Genomic DNA, 15,075 nt, shown 5'->3' with positions numbered 1-15,075 from the left:
TCTCAGGGAACGGGAGCGGCAGCAGGGGCACGGCTCCGCCATTTTAAGCCTCCCCGCGGAACGCCGCCGCCGCGGCCGTGTTGCGCCGCCGGAGGGAGCGGCTGTGGCGGCCCGGAACCGCCGGGCACGGAGGGGAGGAGGGAGGGAAGCGCTGCCGGGGCCCATGGAGCGGCTCCGGCGGCTGTGGCGGGGCCGCACCATGACCTACGGCGTCCCCCTGTTGGTGAGCGGGGCGGGGGGCGGCGGGGAGGCGCCTGGCGGCGGGCTGCGGCCAGGCCGGGGGTGCGGGGAGGGAGGGGGCCAGGCAGGCACTGGGCGCCCTGCGCGCAGCCCCCCGCTCCGTGTCCGCATATGCGATTCTTGAAGGGTAAGCGGCGTTCAGGGTGGAAGAACATGCTGGCACGGATCTGCCAGTCCCGTCTCTGGTACTGCAGACAACTTGGTGGTACGGCACTAACGCTGCCCGGCCGCCCCGCTGCGCGCACGTGTAGCTGGAGGGCTGCCCGGAGCTGCGCTCCTTGGTGCGTAGGCTGAAATGAGTCCCCTCGTGTTTGGGTGTTCCGGTGGTGGTCTTGAGTTTAGTAACACCTTCCTGAGATGTCTCAGGTTGGATGTATTTTTAGGTCTCAGTGCTATTCTTTACCTGGTTATTACTATTTTTTTGCTACTTACCTTTCAAAATGAGGAGAACTAAGTCTGCTTAATATTCTTAATATTCTGCAGATCAATATTAACTGGGAAAAATGCTAAATGATTAAATTACAGATACTTAGAAGTGGTGCAGAAAAAAGTCACCGTAGCTTTTCAGTAAGAATACCTCTGGCTTGGTAGGTTAACAGGCGCAGTCAGCGAGGCGATGCAGCTGACGGGCGAGATCTAGGCTGACAGAACTGTCAGCATTACCTTCCCCGCGAGAAAAGGGAGAGGTACGGCAAAGATACGCTTGTTATCGTTTGTGTTCTCAAAGGATTGAAAAAAATAATTACAAAATGTAGTTATTAGTTCTCGTCCAAAGTGGGAAAGTATCCTGGGTGGGGCGGGACCCGCAGAACAAATACGGGTTGTGGAAGAAACAGAAATCTTATTAGAAGACACAGAAACAAGAGTAAAGTAAAACACTTGTTTAAAGGAAAAAAAACAGGTAGAAGAGCTTCAACAGCCACCTGTCAGCAACATCATATTTTCAGTTCTGCTCCAGTGCTGGAGCTAGGGCTTTGGCTTCCTGGGCCAAGGCAGCCCTCTGGTTGCCCTTCTGGGCCTTCTGGTGTTCCTGCGTGGTTTGCCATCAGTCATAGCAGACATTTTAGAATCTTTTTTTTTTTTTTTTGGTATTTGTACTGTTTAATTTCATTCCCCTTTCCTTACCGCAGTGATCTTTCCTCAGCAACAATGTAATATTGAGAAATATTCTGTCATATCTCTTTCCAGGGTTTCATGTCTCCATGCCTTAAAAAATTAGTCTCCCCTGTGAATATTTCAGAATGTTTCTGTGTTGCTGCCCAAAGCCTTCCCAAGGAGTAAGAAAAAGGAGAATTTTGTGCAGTTCTTTTCAGTTCCTCGGCTATCTATTGAACTCTGAAGCTGAGCAGAATATTCCTAAAAGATCAGTGACAGCAGAAAAGGTGCTGAATCTGTGCACAGTCAGAGAAGGAGCGTGCCTTGGTAACCTTTTAAATTCTGCAGAATTTGTTGATGGTACTGAAATGGAAGTTCTCCGTTAGATTCTCACATCCTGTACGTAATTTTTCACTATACAAAGATGAGACTTTATTCTTCAGTACTGCTGGGGCACACGAGCTGGACTTTTAATCAATACTATGTTGGCTTTTTTAAAATTAAAATCGATTTCATATCTTGCTTTCTTATACTGCATATTTGAATGAGAAGTCCCTGCATTACTCTTTAAAAAGGATCCAAGGTTGAAGAGATCATAATTCAAAAACAGATGAGGGTCTCACTATATACACTCATGCTTTAGTACATATTAAAAATATTTCTTTCTTTTTAGTGTTATCTTGACCCTTTTTTTTGTGTGTGTGTGTGTGTGTTCATTTGGGCTTGGGGCTGTTAGAGTATTTCTATGCAGAAGGAATTTTCTTGTTTCATCTTTAAAACATCAAAATGACAACAGCTTTCAGAGTAAGATGTGTAAATCACAGTTTTCAGTCATGCTTTTTCAGAAGATAAGACTGTTTCTTTGTGAGCACCAGGGAGACGGTAGGGGGCGGGAATTAATCTGCAGGAAACCTTGAGTTGTCAACGTTTTCTTTAACTCTTTTTTTCTGTAAACTTCTCAGGTTCTGCATGGTGTAAAACTGTATGCATGCAGGAGAGAGCAATGTAACCTGGCATGGAATATCTTAACAGCTTGAGTGCTGCAGGGTGCATAGTCATAAAGCACTGGTGAAGATAGCAACATCTGTGTAGATGTTGGGATGAGCTCAGTGACCTTACAGCTGTAGCTCTAAAATTTGCTGTTATGACAGGAGGGCCTTACTGTGGTAATTTAAACATCTTTGTCAGCTGTACTGATGTCTCTTTCCTATTGTGGTGAGTAAGTCAGGCTTCACATTAAAAGGAAAGAGCCTGCAAGTCTTTGGGATGCTTGGCTCTGTTCCACAATCAACTCTACCAGCCCCAAAGGGATGTGTCCGTCAGCGTACTGCAGCTGCTGGGATGATTCTGTAAGATGTTGAGAGAGCGAGGCTCATTGGTACGACATCAGGTGGATCCATTGTCACACCTTTCTTACAAGACACAGAACATGTTAGGGTACCTCTGGTGCAGTTTGAACATTTGAAGGTTGCTGGAAGTAATTTTTTTTTAAACAAGTGTAAGTGGTGATTCCAAATCATTGAGGTAGTGTTTGGGCTTCAAAATAGCAAAGCAGTTGCAGGTTTTAAACACATGTTAAAAAATGATATTTTGTATGCTCACAACACTTGCCAAAACTTGCATTTCTGTTTCTGTCTTTGGCTGATTCTAGACAAGGATCTTTTGTACTCTAAGCTGCAAAAGGAATGTACAGATCCAGTTCCAGTTCTGCTGTCAACATGTTACAAGGGAAAAATTAAATGCTCAGGATCTAAAGCAGCATCTTGGCAGACAGGAAATATGGTCTGTGCCTCACTTGGTGATTTTCATTGCACACCTAAAATAAATGTAATGCTCTATATATGCAGCATCACAGGTTTCAAACATTTAGCATGTAGTGACATTCTTCATATCTACAGCTGTGGATTTTGGCATCTTTTCATTTTTTTTTTTTTTTTTTTTTATCTCCTCATCCTGTAATGACCATGCTTTTACAAGTACTTTCCTTGTGTATCTCCTCTTTCCAGATCTTGTCTTTGGTATGCGTAGTGTTGCCAGAAGAGAAGATGAAGGTAGCCTGAAACTGTGAAAGTTTTTCTCTGTGAATAAACATGTTCCTAAAATATATCTCCATCAGTGTTTACGCACACAGACTGTACTACATTGCCATCTACGTTGCTGCCTTGAACAGTGCAAGTTTACTTTGATAAGCACTTCATTAAGAGACAGCGAGAGGGCCTGTCACGTACAGGAGGAGAAGAAAGGTCAGATTAGAGAGAGCTGCTACCAGAGCTGCAGCGGCGCGGTCAGCGCTCCCAGGCACCATTAGAGAATGTCAGGGGTGTCTCAGGCCTTGTTAATGAACCCATTTTCTCTCAACTTTATTGACCTCCTCTGGCAAAGAAAAGGAAAAAAAGAGGACATCAGGATATGAATTCATGTGTATGCGGATTACTTTTGTTCGCTGGTGAAGTCAGGGTCATCTAGAAGCCAAGACTGATGCTCAGAAATATTTTGTGAATTCTGAGAAGTGCCATCTTGTGCTGTGACTCACCAATATTGGAAGTTGTACTGGGCTAATGGGTAGGGAAAGGACATTTTTATCATTTAAATGTATTTAAATAACCAAATGTCCAAAGATTCCTTTAAATACAACATGCCTAATGCATTGCATAAAAAGCTGCTAAATTCTGAATCCTGGTGTAAGCTCTACACTAGGCATACTTTTCCCTGCTGATTTTGGAAGATCTAGCCATTAAAGATAATATGAACATTTCAAAAAGTGAAACATTCTTCTTGGGAGTAATCATGTTTTTGAGATCTATTGCTGCCATCAGTGTTTCTGTATAAAAACTGTTATTAAATTATCTTTTGGTATTGTATGAAAAAGAATGACTACAATTAGCATTTTTTACTTCTGGATATGTCAGTGTTATTGTTAACATCATCTACATTATCACCTTGAACAATTCATAATACTGAGTTGCAAGAGTTTTATTAGTATATATTACTTCATGCAACTTTACAATAAAATGTGACATATACAGAACAGTTCATTTAAATGTTAATATGCTTTGAGAGATGGATAGGAGTTTACATTTATCCATGATAAAAGAGTTCTGACTTCTAATTTTGTAGATAAATTGTTGTTGCCTGTAAAAGCCCACAAGTATTAAATCTGTAGCCTAGAAAAGCAATAAACACAAAACAGTTTTTAGAGTTTTAAATTGGTAGCTCCAAATCATTGAGTAGGATAGTGTCATTTTTATGCGTTAATCATTTGTATTATAAGTATTGGCTTTCTGAGATTATGGTGGGATACGTCCCTGACTTGTGCTGCACTTCTTTGCATCTCCTGTTCATCTGAGTGTGTGTTTGAATCCACAGCAGAGTGTGGAGCTGTTCCAGATAAAACCACCCCCAGAACCGTTTGTGTCGGAATGGAAGCCAGCATGTTCAAGCTGAATGGGCTTTTGCGGACTCCAGTTTGTGCAGTCTGAAATCGCTGACATCCATCTTTCACTTGACTGGCAGGTCTCAAAGTTTCTGAGCTCATCTTCTGAATCAATGCCTTAAACTTTTATTTTTGATTCTAAATCTCTGAGTAGTGTTTTCCAGATAAATGTTAGGTACGCTCTTGTACTCCAGGTTTGCCGTCTATTTCATTTTAAAACAGAGGAAGTGTGCTTACATTGTTCAATGCCATTAGGTGGACTAATCTGGCACTCAGGGATCTTCAGATCCGTGCTGAGCCTTGGAACAGCAGCACAAGTAGAGATTTGCCTGTTCTCACACTGTGTGGGTAGTCCTGCTTTAAGATTCACCTTCTTCAAGGGGTGGTGAATGTAAGTGGGTAAAATTAACTCTACTCCATTGAACTTTCAGTCCCTGTCCAGCACTGTCAGCCAGGGAAGTGTTTCCTGACTAGTAGTGCTTTGTTTTTATCTTTAATGTAGATTTCAGTTTATTTTTCATAGAGTGAACAGGTGACAAGAACCCCAGGTTGCACTAAGGTGTAAACAGTTTCTCATTATAGTGTGCTTTGGCTAGATTTGAACCTGTGAGTAATTTTAGATTTAAATTAGATTAAATTTAGATTTTAATTTTAGAATAATTTTAGTAATTTTAGCTGTAATAACAGCTGCAGCTGCTGAACTAAATTCCTGTGTCATCTGCCCAGTCCAAGCAGAGGGTGTAAAGCAAAGTGGCAATGCAGGAGCTGAAAATGCCCCTTTTTTGCTAATGCTCACATTGAGGAATGTGTGGGTTGCTGTCTGCCCTGCATTGTTTTTAGGTTGGTTTCTACTAAATACATTTTCCATGCTTTCCAACCTGCTATGAAATGGACGATTTAATGAACCATTTTTTTTTTCTTCCTAAGACACAAAATAGTAGCATTGAAAGTTTGCAGACCATTTTTATTGTGCTCTGCCTGTAGCCATTCATATTCGCAGTCTTTAAAGTCATTGCTTTGAACACACTCTATATTGAGCCAGTTCACCTGATGCAGCGGGTCCAGTTTAATGCTCTGCACGAAGTTCCACATTCTGTGAAAGCTGCACCGTGCTGCTTCGTCAGTCAGTTGAGGCTGGTCCAGCTGATACCAGTTGCTGTCCAGGTTGCCAGCATGGTATTGATATGGGCAGCTATTGGCATGTTTCATCCATGTCTGGTTGTAATGCACTTCAGACTGTGAATCCTAGTATACACGTAGGGTCGGTGCATGCTCTTACTTGGCCGTGCTTCTGAATGAAATTAAGGAACTTGATAGTTTTGTGTTTCCCCCAGAGGATGCCTCTGATCCAAACTGAAAATAATTTCCATTTGTTGCAGATGAGAAGAAAAGGCAGACCCTATTCTGCTCCCATTGAGTGAGGAGAGGTTTCAGTTTCTGAGAAGGTTCTGCACTGTTTTCATCTCTTCTCAACAATTTCTGCATTAGAGCAAAGTGCTGGAGGTGCTCTGGAAAATAAAATACTTTCGAGAGCTGGCAGAGGGGGGCGCTTCAGGTTCAGCTGAACTGCCTGGCTCTGCTGTGGGACTGGCAGCTTGAGCGCTGCTTTATTTAGGAACAAATAAGAGACTTCAGTCTTCTGCGCTGCCAAGTTGCTGTCTTTCACCAGTTCTGCACCGCATATATGACAGTTCTTTAAAAAGGAAACCCCCAAAACCTTTTGACTGTGATCACTGCAAACTAAAATAAAACTATTCACGACTGTTCTAGTTTTGAAGCTCATGATGAATAGCTGGAGGGGTTTGCTGCGGTGTTCTTAAAGAAGAGCCTAGAAAATTAGCACATTCATTCTTCAGTGATATTTATGATAACATTTCCTTCTTACTTTACGCTAGTGTGTAATATGTGTTGCCAGCACTAAATATAGTGATTTGATTAATTTAGGGGCCTACAACAACTGTGAAGTAGTTTAGTAATCTGGCTTTCACAACTGGTGCTATAGCAGGAGTGAGGTTCTCGAGCAACAGGGATGCTTAGGATGCTGCAAATTGCTGGTGCTGCCAGAGAAATTGTTTCCTGTTAGTTTGTTAACTCAGGGGACCGAAGGTTATGCAGGAGATGGTGGGATCTGCTCTTAAGTCCTAACGTCTTGTGCTGTTAGGAGTCCTCGGCGAACATCTCGCTGTTGGTGGTGACAAAAGCGAGTATTACCCATCCGTTAAGTGATCAGTCTGATGCCATCCATAACTAATTGCATAACATACTTCCCAATGGAGAAGTGAGCAAAGAGATTTTTTAAAAGAATTAGAGAGAATTTTATGTCATTTTTTTACATAAGACATGTATTGAGGTTGCTGAGTGTATGTGACAGATGGTGCTCTTATGTCACATCCTATCTTTCATTTTGTTTTGCAACATGCACGTCTTCCATGCATGCATAATTGCATTACAACATCATAGTTTGTGTACTCACTGAAACATAAAGGAATAATCCAGTGCGTAATCTTTAATGGCGGGATCGTGCTAGCTGTGCTGCTAAGCTGCTTGCACCAACATGCCTTAAGTGCTGGCTCACTGGGATGTCTCCTGATTTTGCCTTCTTAAGAGCAAACTTCAGGTGTAAAGGAAATTGTAGCATTGTTTCATTGATCTGCTGAAGGCATTCAGGTAACTAGACATGATGTTTACTGTGTAGTAAAGTTCTTGCTCCACGTTCTGATGTATTTGAAACTAATAGTTGCCTCACAATGAAGGAATGCAGGACTGCAGGTGGAACACGTGGGACTTTGCTTCTGCCCTTGGCTTGCCCTGAGCATGTTCATCCATTGTACTGCTTTTTTAACATGCAAGGAATGTGGAGATTATCTCCATCACAATTTGCAGAGCTAGAATAGTATGTGAGACATACAGAATATGCAAGGCCAATAAGCTAATGACATTGCTGGAATTTTTAACATCAATCTTGCCCCACGTCTCATTATTTTGATTGCTGAATCTTGATGTTTCATTGTTGTTTGTATGTCTGTTTTTTCCCCTTTAAATACAATTAACTTAAGGTGGTGAGGGCATCTTCCCTCATAATGCAAAAGAGAAAGGAAACACTTAAACCGAAGCTAATATTTCCATTCAACATAATGCCAGTCACCGAGTCCTTTATTACCTCTACTGCTGTTATAATTGTGTAAACTCATTGATACTTTCTCTATCCTGGCTTTTATTGGCTTTTGAACATGGTTTTAAAAATATAATTGACTGAAAAGCTGTCTGTTGCTGCTGTGGCATGTGTAGATAAAGAGAATTCATGCTCAGTGCTGTTGGCTGACTGTATTTACATGCTGTTGGCTGGTTAAATAAGTGCTGAATGTGGCTGATTTGGGTCTGTTTTTGCGATGAAGACAGCATGTTTGGTTCTTTAAAACATTGATCAAATAGAATTGTAAATATCTTCTTCATATTTTATGTATATTCAGTGCTTTTATATAACCTGAATCCTAACCTTCCGGCCTTACGCTGTGTAGTATTTCAGTGTCAGTTATAGTTCCTGACAGCATCGATGGGCTTTAACTCTGACACAGCTGAATTGATGTTTCATTGTAAGATCAATTCACCATTGCAGTATTGGAAATGTAAAGGCAACTGTGTTGGTAAGGTCTGACAGGCAAAATGTCCAACTGGCCAGGCTGGCTATACTGCTTATGCTGTATGAAGAGCAAAAGTAGATCAGAATCCAAGTGTTTTCTTTCTCTTCTTTTCCTTCCCTTTAGCAATGTAAAGGAGTTCTGAGTAAAATTACAGTTTCAAGCCAAAACTTGTCTTAAGGAGGAGAGGTGTGAGTATCAAATTTTTAACACGTATGCTGCAAACATAAAATGCAGTGTATAATGGATGTTTGCTGTCAAACAAGTGATAGAATGTGATGAGACAAAATGAGTAGCATGACTTATTTGATGCAACAGCCATCTACCTGATTTCCCCTAGCTATGACGTACATTACATAGTTTTAAATTACCAAAGCTAAAAAAAAAATATTTATTTTAGTTGGAGCATGGTTTTGTTCCTGTTGAATCTCATAACAACATACTTTATGGAAGCCTGTTGTTGGACAAATTAATTTTGAAGTGATATCATAATTTCTACTTTCTACCTACTTTAACAACTGTGCACTGAACCAGTTCTAGTGCAGCTGCTTTTGCTCCACCACAGCCCCTCACTGACAAGACAAACAGAAGCTGTCGTTTGTAACAGCCATAATCTTGTCCATACTACCACAGATTTCTGTTTGTTAGGACATGAAATTTAAATTAACTCATAGGCTGTTAATTAACAGAATACTCACTAGGACTTAAAGAATCAGCATAGGTTTTCATTAGCTGATAGGTGTCACCCATAGTAACATTCCATTAGTGTCTGATCCTCAAGACTTCCAGCATATGGTATGAAGATACCATACCTTCAGCTGACAAACCTGCTTCAACTGAATAGATCTTAATATTCACATCCTTTTTAACCAATTTGAATACTTTTATTTTTTGTTTCTTGTTATTCTTTCTTGCCAAAGTAGTTATACATGAGAAAGACATTCTTTTCCCTTTATTTTAATACTATCTTCTCTATTGTGTCTATTAATGATTCAGTATCTGCAAGAGTAACATTAATTCCTCAAACAGTGGAGGTTTGAGGTCACTCAAAGTTGCTTGCTACCGTGTGATGATTTTCTTATCATCTTTCTGAAACTAGCTTTGTAGCCTAGATGCTCATATCACAAAACTTTGGTCCATTTGTTTGTACTCATCAGCTACATTTGTAAGGCTGTCAAAAGGGCCAGGCCAGGAGGCTGGAGCCTTTACCTCCTGGCTGTTGGCGAAGCATTCATTCCCCGCACAGAGCACCTCTGCTCCCAGGAGCCCAGTCTGTAACCCATCTCTCTTCCGGAGGCATGGAGAGTACATTCACGTGCTTGTTTCTGAGTAGCTTTATCTGCCTGATGGAAAATCCCATAGTCATGCACCTTTTAGAAAGAATAAATGGAAAGAATAAACGTAGAAGGCTTTTTGGTTTGTTTTAATTGAATGCGTATGGCTTTGTGGCTTCACTGGCCTGAACTTGGGATAGCATACTCTCTGGAAAGCACATACATTTTCAACTACCTGTGCAGCATAATTATAACAATTACTGGACACAAGCCATTGCAGCAAACCTAATGTGTATCAAGAAATCAACCATCATTGTGCAGAGGATGGCTACCAGCAGCCTGTAATGAAGGACTATAACAGTTAAAAGAGTTAAAATAGGTTGGTCCTCTCCCCTTCCTTTGCTTCTGCAGCCTTCCTTAAGATGCTCATCTATAGATGCGAATGAAGCCTTTCAGCCTGAGCAGAGAACAGCAGAAAAAGTCTCAGGTCAGAGCAGCAGTGAAAAACCTGATTCTTCCACAAAGTAGAGAGATTTCTAAGCTACTTTTTAAGTCCTTCATGGTATTTGTTAACAATATTTGATCTTTTGGTTGATCTGTCCATTTTCAACGATAAAAATACATGGGCAATTTTAATGATATCCCTCTGCCGTAAGAAAGAATAATATTTTTTTTTAATGCTGCTATGATGCACTCCCCCCACTTAATTCCTGTATTACTCTATTTCATAAGCTTTGCAGGTGTGGAGGGAATTGCAAGACAACTAAGGAGGCAATAATAACGGTGCAGGTGTGCTGGATATGATTTCTTAGCTTAGTTGATAATGTATCAGTGAACCACAGTTCCAGTGAGCCGGTCTGTTTGGAAGCTTAATTAGATCTGGAACACACAGACATCAGAGCCAGTCAACGCAGTATTGTTACTTCCCCACAGAGTTTGAAAATGATGGGAACAAATGCTGTTGCGGTAACAAAACGTTCCTGTGTTGCAATTATGTCAGGAAGCCATATGGGGAGGTAAAAAAGGGGTAACAGGAGACGAAGTTCCTAGAGAATGGGAGTTGTGATGCACCTGTTTGTATATGAAGGAAGAAATTTGTGAAATCCTGGCCCAAAGAGTGGAAGAAAAATCTCTGACGTGCCACATACACCTCCTTCCCCTATACGTATGTTTCAGTTGTTTGTTTTCTTCAGTTCCTGGTGTTTCTGCTGGAAGAATAGCAGAGCGCCTTGGTAAATGAAGTGGGTCAGTACCTGAATGTGCTTTTTTTGCGTTAGTCCTAACTTGTATTTTCATTTTGTTGTTTTTCAGCTGTATCTTGTTGGGGGATCTTTTGGACTCCGTGAATTTGCTCAGATAAGATACGATGTCCACAAACTACGTGGCACGGTACTTGAAATGGTTTTCTTCTTTACTCTTCATTTCATTTTGTGTATGTGCTGACTTATAAATGATAGTTTGCTAAGACAAGTGTTAGTACTGGGACACGTTAATGCCTTTCACCATTGGGTCTTGTGCTGCGCCTGGGGTGCTTAGGCAGCGAGGCAGTGTAGATAACGAAAGAGGCTGAAATAATGACAAATCTTTTTGCTGTCTCTGGAAACTGATCAAAATAAGTAATTTGCTTCCTTATATTGATTATAAATGGCAATTCTGAGTCTGGAGAAATGAAGTATAGCACATCTTCCTATTTCTTCTCTTCTGGGGCTGTTCAGCCTGAAGAAGAGAAGGCTCAAGGGTGACATTATTGCAGCTTTTCAGTACTTAAGGGGGGCTTATGAAAAAGATGGAGAGCAACTTTTGCTTGGGCAGATAATGAAAGGACAAGGGGGAATGGTTTTAAACTAAGAGGGGAGATTTAGATTCGAGGTTAGGTTAGGAAGTTTTTATTCCTAATCTAGACTAAGAAAACTTGATATTTTAGAAGGTGCACAATAATCTTTTGGTTCTGCTTTCAAACTATTTGATGTTGAGTAAATAGTGCTAAGTTTTTGGGGAATGCTTGGCTTCAAGTTTACTGAGATAAGCAGGTATCTTTAACATTATGCTACATCCTATTCTTTAAACGGGAGCTAATCTTTACTCCCTATGGCAAAATGTACTATGTGGAAGAAGCCTTTCTTTAAACGTGCTGGAAACCTTCTGAATGAGAGAAGTGGCTTGTTTAGCAGTGCTACTTATGTCCCCAAGTGTACCATTAGTTCCAAATTATGTGTGAAATGATCTGAAAGGAGCATGCCAGTTAAGTAGGAGTAGTACTGATTTGCTGTATCTAACTTTGGAGTATGCAAGCCTGCTGTTGCGATGCGGAGAGGCTTTGTGATCTCAGTGCTGCTGACTTGCAGGTGACCTGAGGCTTTTTTAAAGACTGTGTAGCACTTTGTGTAAGAAGTGTTTGTGTAAGCTGTCCATGACAGAGTTTGTAACCTAGGAAAGAATGGGTTTACAGCGGCTTTTTACTGTGACCAAAGCTTTCAGATCTTCACCTGTTCAGGGTTTGGAGACGCCCTCGTTTTGTCTTAGACCTTGTTGTGAGCCATCTAAATTACTTCAGTTGCTCTCCATTGTTCCTTGTGTTGCATACCTGACTACGGCCTTTGAAGCACCACGCGGCCCACTTCTACTCAGTCCCGTATTGGAGGTAGCCCTTAAAACACGGGTGATCTTACAACTCTTTTCTACAGAGCTGTGTGCTGGGTAGTTATTTTCTCTCAGGCCTGGGCTTTCAGGACCAGCTGTAGCTAAGTTTTTCTCTATCCAGATGGGGATCACAGCAGAGGCAAGAATTTGCCTGTTGTTTCTGTCAGTTTCGTGGTCAGATTCATACTCGGTGATTATGGTTGGCCTCCATGATCTGGGCAATGACCACTGCCCAGAGAAAAAACAGGGTAATAGATGTGTTTGTTTGCATCTATGGGGCTCTGTGTGCCAGCATGTATAATCAGGGGAAGCATCACTGAATTAGGCAGTACATGAAAGCTCTGAGGGGAAGCTACTGCACCCTGGAGTTCCCTGAAAAGTTAAAAGAGGCCATCTGGATTCTGCTCCAGCCTGTACTAGTTAAGGCTGCAGCATCTCTTTTGCATTTTTTTCTTCCTTTCATTATGTTTTTATTTAGGAATGTGTGCAATTTAGATAAAGAACAATGCAGTATTGGCTGAGAACTACCAAGACCAACTTTGGGCTAGTTGTAGACAGACAAATTAAAGCAATGTGTTTCATTAGTTTTTGTCCATGAAGAGTTAATGCCCAGCCTATGCCCATGAAGAGTTAAGAACCATTCTAATTCACTAAGACAGCATAAGAGAGTAGAATGTAGGCTTGTTTAGAATGTCGGCTTGTTTTTCGTTTTTAGTTAAAATACTTTAAAATCTACATGAAACTCAGGAAAGGAACCTTCATCTGATTAATTTAAAAATGCTATTAAAAATTCTGACAATCATAATATGTTTGTCACTGGTGAAAAGCATGGTTTTTATGGTAGAGTAGAATGTATTTTCGTAAGTAATACACTTTTAACTAGTGTAAGCCCTTATCAGAAAGGGGACAAGTGCTCCTTTTGGGCGGTTGGGCAGTTGTATGAAAATCGCAATAGACGATAACAGAAATAGGATTATTTTTTTTTGGTTACAGTTGCTCCTTTAGAATAATAATGGTGCTTAATTAAATAACGTTTTTCCTATAAGGAGCTCAAAACACTTTCACTGAATTTAAATGAGTAAAGCTTCACAGCCTTACTGTCAGAAAAGGCAGGCTTATTATTTCCATTTTACTGCTGGAAAAAAAACTGAGGTTGCAAAAAGTTAAGCAACCATCCAGATGTAGGCTAGGATTTGTAATACCTGAGTGCCTATCTTTTTTGATTGTATATTAAGGATGTTGAAAGTACACCTCCTTTTGTGAGCATGACTGCTAAACTTGTTTCCTTGCCAATTACATTGCTAGATAGACAGGACTTAGATGCTCCTTTTGTGGTATATCTAGTACATTTAAAATGCTAAACTGTGATTCCCTTCACTTTAAAACTATTTGTCCTTTTCCCTTTTCAGTTGAATTAGTTTCTGTGTTTTAGTGGCTGAAGGGTTAACGGCTACTCTCTCTTTGTATTCCTGTAATTCAGTGAGCAAAAGCTGCATTAGTAGTATCGCCTATGTTACTAATGTCAAACTGGCTTATTGTATAAAACAATGTTTTGAAGAGCATTCCTTGATAAAGAAATTAAAATTCGAGAGAAAATGGTGGTTCGGATTTAGGGGAGAATATGGTTTGGTGATGATGCAGTGGGTTGGGAGTAGGATTAGGGTTGAGAGAGAAGCAGAGTTTAGAGCTGTAGCAGGAATGGGGCTGGAAAGGAGCTGCCAAAGGGTATGTTGCAAAAGGAGCTCTGTCCTTTTGGTCGTCTGGGCCATGCCTTGCTATCTGGGGCTAAGGCTCAGCTGATTAGAGGTTTGAGGGTTGGTACAGAGACAGACGGAGCTGCAGTTGGAGAGGGGCTGGTAGCAAGAATGGATGTTTTATCCAGTTAGAATAGCATCTCTGGATATCAGGGCATTGTTCGAATGCATCTCTTTCAAAAGCCAAAAAAAAAACAACAACAACATTTTGGGTATACCTTAATTTACTTGGGATGCCTAGATCAGCTGTATTCCCTCAGGACACTGGGTATCCTGCATTTAAAGCAAACTTGTGCTGAGGCATTATTGATGTAAATGCCTGTTTATGCCAGTCAGAATTCTCCTGAAGCTAATCAAGGACTTCTACATTATCTATTGTTGCCAAAATGTCCATTAATGGAGAAATCATTAGGTTAGGTAATTGTTTCTTTTCTGGGAAGAATTTATGCAAATTGAAATTGGGTATAGAAAACCAGGTATGCTTACGGGAAAATCACATTGGATTAATGGAGGAGAAATGAGTAGTTTTGTGTAGGCATCTTTCCAAACACCTTTATTCTCAAACAGAAAACCAGGCCCTTTCTTTGTCTTAATGTTGTGTATGTAATTGACTAGTGATTAAAGAAGTGTTTTAAAACAGAAAATGTCACTTCCATTTAATATACAGAAAATATTTCCTTTCAAGTATATAATATTTTTATTTGTTTACTGTGTGCCCACTGTTGTCATTCATGGCATGGTAGAGACTTGCTGTTTCAGATCTATTTTGGATATAAGAATCCTGGACAAGAGTAATGACTTCATGGTTTGTACCACTAGCTAATGGTTACTTTGAAGGGCCGAAAAGACACACCATTTTAACTACCTGGGGAAATGCAGGCTTTCTTCAGTCCCTCAGCAAACCCTTTTGACTAAATAATACGGAATTTTTATTTTTAAGTTGGTATGGCTTTGTTGAAGAAGGGTTATCGTGAGTCAGGTTCTCAGAGTACGAGAAGGAG

The 15,075-nt window shown here is 40.7% G+C and overlaps 1 protein-coding gene across 3 annotated transcripts in view; it reads left to right on the top strand.

The window, feature by feature from the left end:
• Positions 1–15,075, top strand: part of LOC118168685 (cytochrome c oxidase assembly protein COX16 homolog, mitochondrial) — a 43,531-nt gene continuing 28,456 nt past the window's right edge. The window contains exons 1-4 of one of the 3 annotated variants that reach the window (XM_035329254.1): positions 15–223; positions 2,298–2,382; positions 2,987–3,117; positions 10,992–11,069. In XM_035329254.1, the coding sequence (XP_035185145.1) occupies positions 3,115–3,117; positions 10,992–11,069 (81 nt within the window). In that variant the 5' untranslated portion in view covers positions 15–223; positions 2,298–2,382; positions 2,987–3,114. Of the gene's footprint in view, positions 224–2,297; positions 2,383–2,986; positions 3,118–10,991; positions 11,070–15,075 lie in introns of all 3 variants that reach the window. The other 2 variants (XM_035329251.1, XM_035329253.1) reach the window with 2 other exon arrangements.

This window comes from Oxyura jamaicensis, chromosome 5 (genome assembly GCF_011077185.1).
Source record: "Oxyura jamaicensis isolate SHBP4307 breed ruddy duck chromosome 5, BPBGC_Ojam_1.0, whole genome shotgun sequence".
Lineage (NCBI taxonomy): Eukaryota > Metazoa > Chordata > Aves > Anseriformes > Anatidae > Oxyura > Oxyura jamaicensis.
The sequence above is the reverse complement of the archived record's forward strand: the minus strand, read 5'-3'. Positions and strand labels throughout refer to the sequence as shown.